Source organism: Galeopterus variegatus, unplaced genomic scaffold (assembly GCF_000696425.1).
Source record: "Galeopterus variegatus unplaced genomic scaffold, G_variegatus-3.0.2 Scaffold1346, whole genome shotgun sequence".
Classification (NCBI taxonomy): domain Eukaryota; kingdom Metazoa; phylum Chordata; class Mammalia; order Dermoptera; family Cynocephalidae; genus Galeopterus; species Galeopterus variegatus.
Window position 1 is genome coordinate 316,168 of NW_007727457.1, and position 15,678 is coordinate 331,845.

Below are 15,678 nucleotides of genomic sequence, written 5' to 3' on the forward strand. Positions count from 1 at the left end.
CCCGCACCTCGCTCAGCCAGTGAGCGGCCGGTCTGTATGTGGGATCCGAACCCTCGCCGGGAGCGCTGCCGCGCTCCCAAGCGGCGCACTGTAGCAGTGCGCCACCGGGCCGGCCCATCACCTTTAACTTTTTATAAAGAAATTCCAAATTTGGAGACTGGTTCCCGCTCACTGGCTGAGCGCGGTGCGGGCGCAACACCTAGGGTTGCGATCCCGTTGCCGGTCCCCGGTACGGGTGCGACACCGAGGGTTGCGATCCCATTACCGGTCAGTAAAAAAGACAAAAATGAAAAAAATAAAAAGCCAAATTTGACCTCCAGAATCCTCTCTCTAGCCTTTATTAAAAGCACATTTTGAAATTCTAGCAATAAGTCATTAACTGTTTCATATTTTTGTAAAATACAGTTTTTGAATAGGTCTGTCTTGTGGAACTGACAACATTGTTCCAACTATTAATTATAGTGGGCTTATTTTAAAATTTAATACCACCTCATCTTTTTCTCTCTTCCTCCCTTCCTTCCTCCCCGTCCCTCCATTTCCCTCCCCCGCCCCTCCTCCCTCTTCCCTCCCATCTTTTCTGTCTTCTCTCTCTCTCCTCTCTCTCCTCTCTCTCTTTTCTCTCTCCTCTCTCTCTTTTCTCTCTCCTCTCTCTCTCTCCTCTCTCTTCTCTCTCTTCTCTCTCTCCTCTCTCTCCTCTCTTTTCTCTCCTCTCTCTCTCTCCCCCCTCTCTCTTCTCTCTCTCCTCTCTCTCTCTCTCTCTCTCTCATGCTGTATACAGAGGGCAGAAGCTTAGAACAATCACTTTTAGGTGGCTAACCTTCAGCTCCAGTTAAGAACTAAAATTAGATCCCTGTGGAATATGTATCCAGTGATGGCCATCAGAGAAGTGTAGGCATAACCTTGAGAGGCCAGGGAGACATCATCAAAGGGAGTTTACCTGAACTACAAAAATTCCTTTGACATCTCATTTTTTATCTTAAAAATTTACGTGACTTTGGTATTGTGATTTGTAATACATTTGTTTATTTTCATGTAGAAAGTCCCCTTCTCCCATATAAATCTTTTAGTATAAAGTAGGAGTTCAAGAAGATGCACCAGGATTATCCTGTGACTTTAAGTATCCCTGGCACTGGGCCACATCTCTCAGATGAATGTGCATAAACTATTTTAAGAGCAGGATTCTATCCCATCACTATAGGAGTACTGGTTGATTTGAATGAGAATACAAATCAAGCATGTGGCTCGACTGTAGTCATAATGAGCAAAGAAGTGGAGGGAAAGTCCATTCTTATTAAAGAGAAAGTGGAAGACTAGGGATATGTATTTCACTACCACTACAAGAGAAAAACACACACATTAAAAAAAGAAAAAGGTAGAACCGTGTCTAAGGACTTAGGTCTGTTTATTTAAGGAGGGAAATAAAAATCCATCCTCAATAATTCCCTTCACAGGCCTAGTTTAACCCAGAATTGCTTTTAATGTTATGAGTACCCATTTTTGCTTTGTTTCTTATATATCATTAGATACCAGTAGAATGAAAAGAGTAGGACTGAGAGCCAAATAATAAGAATTTGAGTCCCTTTTCCCATTTTTGCTTTCTGTGCTACCTTAAGCAAATCATTCAGCCTCTCTGGGAGTCAGTTTTCATATCTGTAAAATGAGAAAGACATCCCCTTGTCCTGAGTATGTTAGTAGGCGTTATTTTTTTAAAAGGGTTCTGTGGTCTGATAAATTAAGAAAATATCAGTTAAAAAAATTAAATAGGTTTCTTTTCCATATTATATCTGAGAGTCTTTAATACTTTAATATGCCTTATGAGTTTCCCAAACTTACTTGCCTACAGAACCAATTTTTTATAGAACCTTTTGCACTGCTGGTGTTTGTTAATATTAAGTGATCACTGTAGCCTCTTCCAACTTTCAACATTCTGATTCTGGAAATTGGACTCTTTTTGTTCAGCTATTAATCTTTACCTGGATTTACCAACTAATAACAAAAATTTACAAAACCCTCAGCTCATTAAATCCTTTTGATAAGCGCTAATGTCAGAGAGAAAAACTATGTCAAATCTACATGTGGGCTTATTATTTCAATCAGAAAAGCAAGTCTCCTTCATGACATTGCTATAGGCTGAGATCTTTAACTACAGGTTTTGTTCTTGGAAATGTAAAATTTTAGCTCCTACTGTGTACTGTCATCTCATTTAGTAAAGTAGTATTGTAATTCAGGAATTATTATCCCCATTTTACAGATAATAAAACTAAAGCTCAGAGAAATCCAATAAATTTGCCCAGATCTCACAGGTAATAAATAACAAAGTCAAGTCTGTCTAATTGTAACTCATTATTATTATACCTTCCAGCTTCTTACTAAAGTACATGGTAATACTAGATATGGTACATGCGCTATAGTTATAATGATAAATAACATTTATTGACTTTAGTTCTAGGACAGCACATGCACTTCATCTCATTTATTTCCTCTAACAACCTATGAAGTAAATACTATTATACCCATTTTACAGATAAGGAAATTAAAGAAGTTGACCAGTTTATTCAGTCATTCGTCTAAAGTAAGTGGCAACTGGGAATTAAACCCGGAGCTTTAATGTTGGGACATAATATTCTATAGCACACAGTGCTTTGAAGATGTCACACTTAGTATGTATGTGTGTAAGTGTTCAACATATTTGACAGCATCTTTGTACCTATGGAAGAATAGAAATATATCAGACAACACCCCCACCCACACACACAAAGCTGATAAGAGAGATAAGTCTCTATAAATATAATTCAAGGTCAGATGTGTTAAGTGCTACAAGAGTGGTAGAGATTAAATAGCTGGATTTAGAGGTTGAAGAGATTACTTCCAGCTGGGGAATGGCAAAAAAGATGTCATATGGTTTGTAGATAGGAATGATTTAGGAAGGTCAGGGGTTGGGAAGACATTCTTTTTTTTTTTTTCCTTTTTTTTTTTTTTTTTTTTTTGTCTTTTTTCGTGTCTGGCAACAGATCGCAACCCTCAGTGTCGCGCCCGTACCGGACCGGGACCGGCAACGGGATCGCAACCCTCGGTGTTGCGCCCGCACCTCGCTCAGCCAGTGAGCGGGAACCGGTCTGTATGTAGGATCCAAACCCTCGGCGGGAGCACCGCCGCACTCCCAAGCGGCGCACTGTAGCAGTGCGCCACCAGGCCGGCCCAGAAGACATTCTAAGTATAGGAAATAACGCAAGAAAAAGCATAGAAGTTCATGCAGGTATTAGAGAGTAGGTTATTGTGCTTGGATCAAGGATATTGTCACAATAAGTACTTGAATAGGAGTTTTAGGAAGGTGAGTCATGGGGAAATCTGACCCCTTCCTAGTTATTGAGTTTGGATGTGTCTTATTTGAGGTATCCACCATGGGACAGTTAAGGAGAAATGTCTACCAGGCAGTAACATTTTCTTTTTGCTGCCAACTTTAGGAAATGAGTTTTCTGTCTCAAGAGTGAATGATAATACTATCAACCAGGTTATCCAGGTTAGAAACCTGGGAGGTTCCTTGCCTCCTCCTTCACTCTTGACCTATCATTCTGCCAATCATTCAGTCACTTCTACTTCCTTAAAATCTCTTCTCTCTCCTCTTCTTCCCATTCCACTGCCACTGCCTTAGTTCAGACCTCCATCATTCCTCACTGGGACTACTGCAAGAACCTGTTAACTGATCTTGTTTATGGTCCTGCCCCCTTTTATTATCCATTTTCTGCATTAACATTGGAGAGATATTTCCGAAGTACAAATCTAAATATTCCCTTGCTTAATACCCTGTGATAAGTTCCCCATTTCTCTCTGGATTAATTCCAAACTCTTAATTTGTTTCATCATACAGACGTGGACTAGTACCTCCTCGCTTTGAAAAAAGAAAAAGAAAACAGCCTCTCTTGACCGTATATTCCTTATTATGATCCCATTTCTCTGCTTCCCTTATAGCCACATGTCTTGAAAGGTATCTACTTCTTTCTCACATTTCTTACCTCCAAAGTATTCTTCAGCAACTGCTTTTATTGAGGTCATTTGTAATCTAGCATTGCCAAATTCTTAAACTGTTTGATCTTACAGCTGACCACTCCCTACATAAAATACTTTCTCCTGTCTTGTCTTCCAGAACCACACTCCTGAACTTCCTCTTGCTGATTCTTAATCTCCTTTATCAGTTTCTTCATCCCCTCATCCCACCCCTGCCTTTATGTGTTAGCATTTTTCAGGGCTTTTAGTCCCCCTTCTTTCTGTATGTTTTCCTCTAGGTGATGCCATCCACTCCTATAGCTTGAAATGCCCTTACTCTTATAGAAAGCATAGCCATGATGGTTACTTAGGGCTCCAGCCCCATACATTCAGATTCCTATTTGACATATCTGTAGGCATCTCAAACTTAATGTGACCCTACAGATTTTGATCCCTAGAAGATATTTGACAGGTTTACCATTGTCTCCCCATTTTGCCTTGGATTTATTAAATAGACACTTAGCAAATTCTTGATGGATGGTTGAATAGATGAACAAACGAATGTACAAACCAGCCATGGCACAACCAGACCAATTTGGCCTAACTCCTGGTATTAGATACAGAGAGTAGTTGCTTAGTCATCAAGGTAAAATTTAATATCTGTTTCTTATGAGACTGACCCACTGCCTACTGTACTAAGGAGGCAACTAATGTCTGTTACTTATGAAATAATGGCACATGTGGTTCTGTATGGGGCATTGATGGGATGCCATATTTCAAAGGTCCATTCTTTTTAAGTTAGAGTTAAGTTGTTGCAACAAAGGGACCCCAAGATAGATGTGGTATAAGGAATATAGGTGTTTATTACCTTTTTAACTAACAGCTCTGAGGAGATCATCCTGGCAGGTGGGTAGCTTTGCTCTGTGAATTTATTCAGGAGCCTGGTTCCTTCCAAGTTGTCAAGTCATGTTTTAATCATCTGAGCATTGTCCTCGCCTAGACAGGGCTGCAACTTCTAGGTTCTGGGATGTAGAAGGAGACAAGAAAGTTGAGAAGGCATACTCACTGTCTTAAAGACCCACACTTGGAAGTGTCATAGAACGTGTCCACCCACATTCCATTGGCAAGAGTTCAATCATGTGGTCATGAAAAGCAACTAGGGAATGTGGTGTAGCTAGGCATCCATGGGCTTTGCCACAGTTCTGTTACTACATAAGAACAGGAGAATGGATTTTTGTGTACAACTATCAGTTTCTTCTACAGTGCCTGACAATTAAGCTCTTAGATAAGCATATGCATATTTGTAAAACTTTATATTATTTATTTGTTACTCTGGGATTTGAGTCAGTTTTATTGCCTTGATTGTACAGTTGAAGAAAACTTATAAGGATAAAATATATTATCTAGAAGAGTGTTTGTCAAATTATTTGTGATGAAGGATCAGCGGGTTTTGTTTGTTTATTTTTCCCTAATTTGCTGTAGACCGGCACTTTTATAAAATACAAAAACAAAATGACTAAAAGAAGTAATTATATCTTTAGATGTCACAACAAAATCAAATTACTATAAAGGTTTCCAAATGTATACTCTCAATTTTTTATAGCTGTCTCAACTTATGTACCTATCTCAACATGGTCTGGTAACAAACAGTTTGTGAACTGTCACTAATCCACAGACAATACTTTTGAATAGCACTTGTCTCTAAAGTGTTTTCTAATAACCTCTTTTGGGTTGTCAGAGCAGACTAACTATGGCAACAGTCTTTTAAGCAAAGAAATTTTCTGCATGTATAAAATCTGACTTTTAATTTTTTAATATTTTTAGAAATCACCTCTTAAGACAATATATGTCATGATAGTCTAACTTTATAGAAATAGCCATGGCTTACTAAATTTGGCTATAATGCTTGATCCACTGATAACCCCTTTTAAAAGAGTTACAGTCTGATGATAGGTTAATAAGAACTTTGTAAAATCTTATATTGGTCATAGTTGTTGTTGCTGTTGTTTTTATAAAATGTGATGGAGTACAGAAGCACAGCGATGATATAGTTATACCTGCTTGCTTCACGTATAAGGGTAAACTTGGGAGACCCCAGACCTGCAGTTTATAGAGAAGAAAGCTGACGCTGTATTTTGAGGGAATGATCAGTGATTCTTAAATTTGGGCAGTGGAATAAAAACTTTTCAAGAAATACAAGATAGGGTTCATCCTAAAAGAATTGTTCTGAGATAGTGGTAGCAAGATTTGGAAACAGGACTGCTAACATACATTTGTGCAATCTGTACCCTACATCAAGAGAACAAAGGGAAGCTAAGATTCTCTCCACACTCTGAGCTTCTCAAGCCATGTGTCCTGGCACAGAGCTGCCCAGAGAAAAAGTGGCTTTTTTGTAGTTTGTCTACTGAGTGAGAACACTTTTTTGCAGTTAGTCTGCCTGTTTGGGGGGGTCACCTTTTTGCAACTGGCTCAAGGCATAATATATGCTAGCTGAACTCTCTTTGGAACCCAACGCTTGGAATAATTTTTATCAGTTTGTCAGCAGAAGTTCTTCTCTGGTGTTATTTTATGAGTAAATATTATTAGGTCTCAGCTAAAGAGGGTACTAAGGTTTCTGAAACACGAGACTACTGCCATAAAACTATAAATTCAGAAGAAATAGCACAACTAAAACTCAGCAGAAATGGAGACTTGAGTCTTTTTAAATGAGCCTGTGCTGTGGGCAATTATGAACCAATTCTCAAGGCATTAATCTTTACTTCTCGGAAGTGAACAGATATGATTCAGACTGATTGCTTTCCATTCTGATACTGTACTTAGTCTGATGTTAAAAATCCGTTGAGAACAACACTATGTAAGACATTTGAAACTAGTCAGTTTAAGATAGAATAAGTGATTTTATATAATGAGTATTGGGCTGGAAGGTAAGAAACCCACCTACTTCAGCTCTTACTATGCCACTAATTCACTCTGTCCCAGCACAAGTAATTTAACCTCTCTGGCCCTCAATTTCTGTATCTGTAAAGTGAAGAAGGTCTTGTTTCAGTTGTAACATTCTGTGATTTTTAAAAAAAAAAAAAAACTTTTCTAGCCAAATCCTTAACTGCTATTAATAAATACATTGCTAGAGAAATAGTCTGTTTTACGGGGCCGGCCCGGTGGCGCAGTGCTACGGTGCGCCGCTTGGGAGCGTGGCGGTGCTCCCGCCGAGGGTTCAGATCCCACATACAGACCGGTTCCCGCTCACTGGCTGAGCGAGGTGTGGGCGCAGCACCAAGGGTTGCGATCCCGTTGCCGGTCCCGGTCCGGTGCGGGCGCAACACTGAGGGTTGCGATCCGTTGCCGGACACGAAAAAAGACAAAAAAAAAAAAAGAAAAAGTCTGTTTTAAATCATTTGAGTCAAATAATGATTTTTGCATACTTGTTCTTGTTTTTTCAGAAACTCTGTGAAGGCATATTTAAAGTCCTTGTAAAGGACGTCCCAACAACATGTCAAGTGTCCTGCCTGGAAGTACTCCGCATTCTCTCCAGAGACAAAAAGGTTTTAGTTCCTGTAACAACTAAGGAAAATATGCAGATACTGCTGCGACTGGCCAAGCTAAACGAGTCGGATGATTCTTTAGAGAAGGTGTCAGAGTTCCCAGTTATTGTGGAGTCATTAAAATGTCTGTGTAACATAGTGTTCAACAGTCAGATGGCACAGCAGCTCAGCCTGGAACTTAATCTTGCTGCAAAGCTCTGTAACCTCCTGAGAAAATGTAAGGACCGAAAATTTATCAATGACATTAAGTGCTTTGACTTGCGCTTGCTCTTCCTCCTGTCACTTTTGCACACTGACATCAGGTCACAATTGCGCTATGAGCTCCAGGGACTACCGCTGCTAACCCAGATCTTGGAAAGTGCCTTTAGCATCAAGTGGACCGATGAGTATGAATCGGCCATAGACCATAATGGACCTCCTCTCTCACCTCAGGAGACAGACTGTGCCATTGAGGCCCTCAAAGCTCTCTTCAATGTGACGGTAGACAGTTGGAAGGTGCATAAAGAGGTAAGGCTGAGAAGGGTATTCTTACCTACCTGGAATTTAATTGGTGTGGGGCATCCCTAGAGAAACATATCCTGGAGACTAGGGTGCTAGGTATACACATAGCATTCTAGTCTTTTGGTCATAGTTGTTGTTGCCGTTGTTTTCATAAAATGTGATGGAGTACAGAAACTTTTTAAGGGTGAGCTGCTATTTTTGGTTTTGGGAAATGCTAAGTTGCAAGGGAGAATGCTAAGTTGGGAAACAGAAAAGATTTCCAATTTCCCCATTAATCAGTTGTATGACCCAGGATATGTTTCTTAACCACTGTAAGTTTCGTTCTTTCTGTATATGTAACACCTCTCAGAAGAACAGGGTGAAGATGGACTACTGTTTTGTAAGATGCCAAATATAGTTAGTTTTCTGAGTTGTGCTATTGCTTGTCTTTTTTTTGAGTGCCTCTTCAAGGATACAAGGTTTAAATTATAAGATTACAGGAAACAAAACAATGTGGCTGATAAAGGTATAGGCATTTTCAATGGCTGCCGTCCTAATGAAAAGTTAAGATAAATCAAGCCAGTTGAAATTGGTCAATCAGAATTGATGTCTGCTCAGAAGAGTATAAAATGCTACGTGTATACCTAGCATCCTAGTCTCTTAGGGTGTTACTTTATAATGTTAGATAACTATCAGAAATATAGGACTATGACTAGATATCCATGCTTGTACATAATCCTAGAAAACAAGCATATTTACACCAAAGTGTAAGAAAGGTTATTTTAAACCACTTCACTTATTCCTAGACTAAGATCCTTTTCTGTGGCTTGGACCTTCCAGCACCCAAAAGAGAGTCAGATTTAATAGTTTATATTTGAGTACCCACAAGTACAATATGCTAAACAAGAAATTTAGTTCAAGGAAATTAACAATTTTAAGTGAAGCAGACAAACTTTTCCATCTAGAATCTTAACATTTCACATTTACTCTCTATATATAAACTTAAAGAACTAGTGAAATTTAGCCCCTATTTTTAAAAAAAAGAAAAGAAAAGAAAGGTATTTTGGTACCAGAGCAAATGATCTTTTCTGACAATTGACTTTAGGATTTAGGCTAACATTTTACTGTGTCTGTTTGGAACAGTTCTCACCCATGAATAAAGATCTGTTTTCTCCAGCAGCCTACTTTAAAAGGATTATCTCAGTGCAGTGCTATAGTGGCAGTATGCAGGCATCTGAATTTTAAAGTGCAAATAGGTCTGTATTTTGAAACCAAATATTTGAAGATCAGTCCTAACAGCTGTTTTAGATGACTGTAGTATGGTCAGTTTTTCCTGGGATTTGGCAGCAAAGGATGTGGAAAGCCCACATGCTCCATTTATCCTTCGAAACCAAATATTTGGAAGTATTTAAAATGCTGTGTCTCTGTGCTTATTTGGTACCCTGTACGGTTATTTTTCTTACACTGTTTGTTTGGGTGTTTTTAAGTTCTCCATTTAGTTGCAAGAGCTCCTCTGAGACTGTTGGTTTGCCATTATTGGAGCCCCTGTTATTTAAATTATGCACAAAATCCAAAGTAGTAGCTCACACTGTTCAGATTTCTGACCAAAAGGATTTATAATCCAGTGGCCATACATCAGTATAGGTATGGCATGACATGTAATAAATATCAGTAAATTAAGATTAGCCCTTATTATTGGGCAGCAGTTATAAGTAATAGTGGGGCTAGAAGAAGCTTTAGAAAATGTTGAAGTGGTACATACTCATTCTGCATTATAGAATGGTTATTCTCCAAAAGATACATGTTAAAGGATCAGTAGTCCTGGAGCAGATATGTCAGACCTAGTGCCTGTGGTGAGTTGATACAGCCATTATAAAATATGTGCAGTTAGTGTAACTCTGGGCTATTGAAGTTTTCAGAAATTTAAACAGTATTGAAAATAGGGTTCTTGCCAACCCTTTTAGACAAAAATGTCTTCATGAGTCTCCAAATTCAACTTTTAGCAACATTTAGTCATTCATTCAGTCAGTCAATCAACAAATATTTATAGACAATTACTAGACATTATTCTGGGCATTATAGAATATATTGGCAAATAATAGGCATAATATTTGCCTTTATGAAACTTCAGTTTTGTAGATAAATAGGTAAAAAAAAAATTAGTAAGCAAATAATATAACGCAAATTGTATTAAGCACTAGGAGAGAAGCAGTGCAATGATTGAGAATACTTAGTGTAGTCAGAGAAGACTTCCGAAGGCCTCTCCTGTGATCTGAAGACTGAGAATGATTCAGCCATTTGAAGAACAGGGGGATGAACATTTCCCAGAAATTGAACAGCATATGAAAAGACACAGAAACCAAGAATAGAGTACTTTTTAGTGAGGTACTCAAAAATTAGCATAAAGAAAAATCTCTAATCAGGGTACAGAGAAACTTGCTGCAGTCCATTTACCTGGGTTTCAGTATCTCCTTGATTGTCAGACGAAAGACATTTTACTACAATTGAGCAAGCACCTAAATTTGTTAATACCAACTGAAATAAAGTGATATGGAAAACTTAATTTGTACAGAGGAATTCATCTTTAAAAATAATGTTATGTTCTTCTTGTGAAAATAATACATGTACATTGTTAGGAGATCGGGAAAAGGCATACAAGCAATAAGAAAATACAAATTGCCTGTAAACTCACCTATTAGTAGGTAAACACAATTTGCAGTTTGATGTATATCTTTCTTTTTTTTTTTTTGTCTTTTGTCTTTTTCCATGTCCGGCAACGGATCGCAACCCTCAGTGTTGCCCCAGTACCGGACCGGGGACCGGGGACCGGCAATGGGATCGCAACCCTCGGCGTTGCTCCCGCGCCTCGCTCAGCCAGTGAGCGGGAGCCGGTCTGTACGTGGGATCCGAACCCTCGGGCGGGAGCGCCGCCGCGCTTCCCAAGCGGCGCACTATCCAGTGCGCCACCGGGCCGGCCCTGATGTATATCTTTCTTTTTTTTTTTTTGTCTTTTGTCTTTTTCCTTGTCCGGCAACGGATCGCAACCCTCAGTGTTGCCCCAGTACCGGACCGGGGACCGGGGACCGGCAATGGGATCGCAACCCTCGGCGTTGCTCCCGCGCCTCGCTCAGCCAGTGAGCGGGAGCCGGTCTGTACGTGGGATCCGAACCCTCGGGCGGGAGCGCCGCCGCGCTTCCCAAGCGGCGCACTATCCAGTGCGCCACCGGGCCGGCCCTGATGTATATCTTTCTTTTTTTTTTTTTGTCTTTTGTCTTTTTCCTTGTCCGGCAACGGATCGCAACCCTCAGTGTTGCCCCAGTACCGGACCGGGGACCGGGGACCGGCAATGGGATCGCAACCCTCGGCGTTGCTCCCGCGCCTCGCTCAGCCAGTGAGCGGGAGCCGGTCTGTACGTGGGATCCGAACCCTCGGGCGGGAGCGCCGCCGCGCTTCCCAAGCGGCGCACTATCCAGTGCGCCACCGGGCCGGCCCTGATGTATATCTTTCTAACCATTCTTCATTGTATAATATATAAACAAAAATACACATTTTTACGAAAATGCAGTCATTTTAGAATCTTGATCTTTCTCTCACAGTAAATATTCTTGAAGAGTAGTAGCTTTCAAAGTGTGTTCCTTAAAGCCACGAGGTTCCTAGGAGTGGCCTCTGGGGGCGAGTGGGCAGTGTTCCAGGTTCTTCACTCCCACTTTGAAAAGAACACCTTTGATTGTTATTGCTATTGCTATTGTTTCCCTTTAAATTTAGGTTGTAAGTTAGATTTCATTTAGGGTATAAAAAGGATTCTGCAACTGAAAAAAAATTTGACAATCACCTTCTAACTCTTATTTGTTAAAGGTGATAAATCCTTGTGAAAGAATACCCATGAGTATAAAAATACTTTTGAGTGTAAAGAATACTCATAATTATGAATATAAATCCTTCGTAAGGACTTATCAATCTTTAACAAATTCCCTGTTTGGAAGCACATAGATTGTTTGTAATTGCCTGCTCTTTTAAATACTAATACAGTGAGTTTTCTTGTTGTACAATCTTTGTAGGTACATTATCTCAAATTGGTGGGCCAAAGGGTTTCAAAATTTTTTTTTTTTTTTTTTTTTTTTTTTTTTAATTTTAAGGTTTTTTGATATACATTGCCAAATTGATCTTCAGAAAAGCAGTGCTGGTTTATACCTTTTCAACCCCTGGGTATTTCACTTTTAAAAATCTTTGCTTATTTCACAGATGTTTGGTTTTCTTTTTAATTGTTTTAGCAGATATTTTTTTATGACTCCTTTCACTTACAGTTCACCAAAAACGGAAAACTAATGACTAGTTTTTTCTTGAGGTTTAGCAAAGTAGTGCCATTTGTTCATTTTAGATTTGTGCCTCAGTGTTAAATTCCTGCCTTTCTGCTGATGCCATCCACAGATTAATTTGGAGATTCTTTTTCCATTCAGTGGGAAACATAGTTGGCCTTATTTCCATATGTGGAGTCAGTCTGTCCCTCTCTCCACCACTTTCCTAAACGTAGTGTGTTTGAAAAGGTCAAGTAATTTCTTTAACAGGACAAAAAGTCAGTTTTGGAAAAGTTAATTGAAATAGTCTTTAGCACTTTCCTAAATCTCTCTCTGTGAGGAAAGAGAGCATGTTATCCTAGAGATCTCTTACTTAGCACACATTCCCTTCTCCAGTGCTTCCCAGGTATCATTGCAGTGTAATAGGAAAGTACAAGCACCAGGAGACATGTTAGAGCCAGACAAGCAAGTATAAACAAAAAAGTACAAGTATCTGAGTGGTCAAAGGATGTTATTTGATGGGAAAAAAGATACTAATGAGATAAAACAGTGAATGTCCATAGAACTCGGAATGTCACATCGTAACAGAAGAGATTAGTTTCATGAGTATTTTAGAGACTGAAGGAAATGTGAAAAGAGGATAGGATATTAATTAAATAAAAATAAAGCTTCAGGCTGTGCAATGTTTTCTTGCTGAATCATTGAGTGTCCAATTTGTGCTAAGTTCTGTGTTAGGCACGTGAAATGCAAGGTAAAACATGACTGCCCTCAAGGAACTAACAGTCTAGTAGGGAACATTGTTTACTATTCTCTGTATTTTATTTTCTTATTTATTTATTTATTTATTTATTTATTTATTTATTTATTTTTTTGTCTTTTTGTCTTTTTTCCGTGTCCGGCAACGGATCGCAACCCTCAGTGTTGCCCCCGTACCGGACCGGGGACCGGCAACGGGATTGCAAACCTCGGCATTGCTCCCGCGCCTCGCTCAGCCAGTGAGCGGGAACCGGTCTGTATGTGGGATCCGAACCCTCGGGCGGGAGCGCCGCCGCGCCTCCCAAGTGGCGCACTATCCAGTGCGCCACCGGGCCGGCCCCTTTCTTATTTATTTTTCTATTCTATATATTTTCTATATGTTTGAAAATGAGCTTAAATGCCAATGTACTAGATCTTTGGGCCTTCTCTCAGGCATCGATTAGATAGGTTCAATCTTTGGATGAAAAAAGTATGAGAAAATTGATACCTTTGCCAAATAAAAGTGAAATCTTCCATAGTTTCACAGGCTGGGAAAAAAAAGCAATAGTACAGTAGTAGAATCTGTCATTAAGAAGTGAAGCCTAGTGACTGGCCAGTTAGTTCGGTTGGTTAGAGCGTGGTACTGATAACATCAAGATCCAGGTTCGATCCCTGTACTGGCCAGCCACCAAAAACAAAAGTGAAGCCTGTATAAAGAATTTCATCTCCCTTTTAATATTATCTCCTTTTGATTTCCACTATCACACCAAGCCTGCTTGCTTGCTCTCTCTTCCTTTGCCCTTCATTCTTAGGGACTTTTTTCCTCCTCTTTTTTTTCCTTTGTAGGTGGTATTACTTAAGAGGAGAGATTATTGATGCCCTAAGGATATCAAAACTTAATCATGATAGAAGTAAATAACAGTTGTTTAAGTGTTTGTATAATGTTTTATAAAAAGCAATTACATTGAATCCTTCTGGCATCCTTAAGAGACAGGAGCATTAATCCCATTTGACAGATGAGAACACTGCAGATCAGAGAGTTTAGATTACTTATGGAAAGTCACATAATAGAATAATCAACCGTAGGAAATAGTGTCCACTCTAACTTTTGTTAAACAAGACTTCTCATCTGACAAATACCTATTGAGACACTGCCTAATGGAATAGAATAAAGAATCTAGAAATAAATCTTCATATATATAGTGAACTGATTTATGTAACATTGAAGTGCAGTAGGGAAAGGATGGGCTTTTTAATAAATGGTGCTGGACCAATCATATGGGTGTATGGAAAAAAATGAATTTGAATCCCTAGCTTATACCATACCCAAAAAAATAATATATGAGATAAGTAACAGACCTAAATATCCAAGGTAAAATTATAAAGTTTATGGAAGATTTTTTTCATGACTTTATCTCAAACAAGTTAAACTTCTCTTAAATAGGCAAAGATTTCTAAAACAGGACAAAATAAGCATCAAACCATAAAGTAAAAAAATTGCCAAGCTAATCTTCATTAAAATGAGTCAATCAAAAGAAGAAAGTAAAAAGGCAGGCCACCAAGAGGGAGAAGATATTTGCAACGTGTATGCGATAAAGGACTCTATTCAAAATACATTAAAAAGACCTGGGCCGACCCCGTGGCGCATTCGGGAGAGTGCGGCGTTGGGAGCGCAGCGGCGCTTCTGCCGCAGGTTCGGATCCTATATAGGGATGGCCGGTGCGCTCACTGGCTGAGTGCGGTGCGGGCGACACCAAGCCACGGGTTGCGATCCCCTTACCGGTCACAAAAAGGACAAAAAAAAAAGACCTACAAATTCATAAAAATAAAGTCAGTCAACCCAATAGAGAAACAGGCAAAAGGCTTAAACAGGAACTTTGCAAAACAGATATCCAAATGATCAATATACATATGAAAATGTGTTTGACTTTATTAGTCATCAGGAAAGTACATACTAAAATCAAGAAACTACAACACACCCATGAGAATGACTAAAATTGAAAGTCTGACAATACCAAGTGTCCATGCAGCTGTAGAGCAACTGGTGGGAGTTTTATAAATTGGTATATACACTTTGAAACACTGTTTGGCAGTACCTTCTAAAACTTGACATAATGTACCCTGTGATCTAGCATTTCCTCTGCTGGCTATATATCCAGTAGATAACAGATAACATGTAGAAACTATGGTTGTAGTAGCACATTTTTTTCAAAGTAGCCCAAGACTGGAAACAATCCAAGTGTCCATCAAGAGTAGGATGGATAAGTAAATTGTGGTGTATTCATACAATAGAATATCATACCCCAGTGCTTTCTTAACCTACCTGTGATGAAGCACCGGATTTTTTTCCTTAACTGTCAGAACCAAATTCTTGTATAATACAATATTACACAGAATGTCAAACTGCTCAAAAACTTTCTAAATTTTATGCACACCTTCTGAACTCATGGTATTGCAGATCAGTGACAAATGGTGTGGACCAACAGTGGTCCACAAACTACACTTCAAGTAGCATTGCTCTGAAATAATGAAATAGAACAAACAGCAACTATATACAACATGGGTAAATCTCACAACCAGATGCAAGAGGGCCTATATTTTTTTTTTTTTTTTTTTTTTTTTTTTTTTTTTTTTTTTTTTCC

At 39.2% G+C, this 15,678-nt stretch overlaps 1 protein-coding gene across 5 annotated transcripts in view; it reads left to right on the plus strand.

The window, feature by feature from the left end:
- The window catches only part of RIC8B (RIC8 guanine nucleotide exchange factor B), a 99,603-nt gene that overhangs the window by 21,638 nt on the left and 62,287 nt on the right, over positions 1–15,678 (plus strand). For all 5 annotated transcript variants that reach the window (XR_550756.1, XR_550757.1, XM_008576413.1 and 2 more), the window contains exon 3: positions 7,425–8,033. Coding sequence is in view for 3 of the 5 variants with exons in the window: in XM_008576413.1 (XP_008574635.1) it covers positions 7,425–8,033 (609 nt within the window). In the remaining 2 variants the exon portion in view is untranslated. The remainder of the gene's footprint in view (positions 1–7,424; positions 8,034–15,678) is intronic.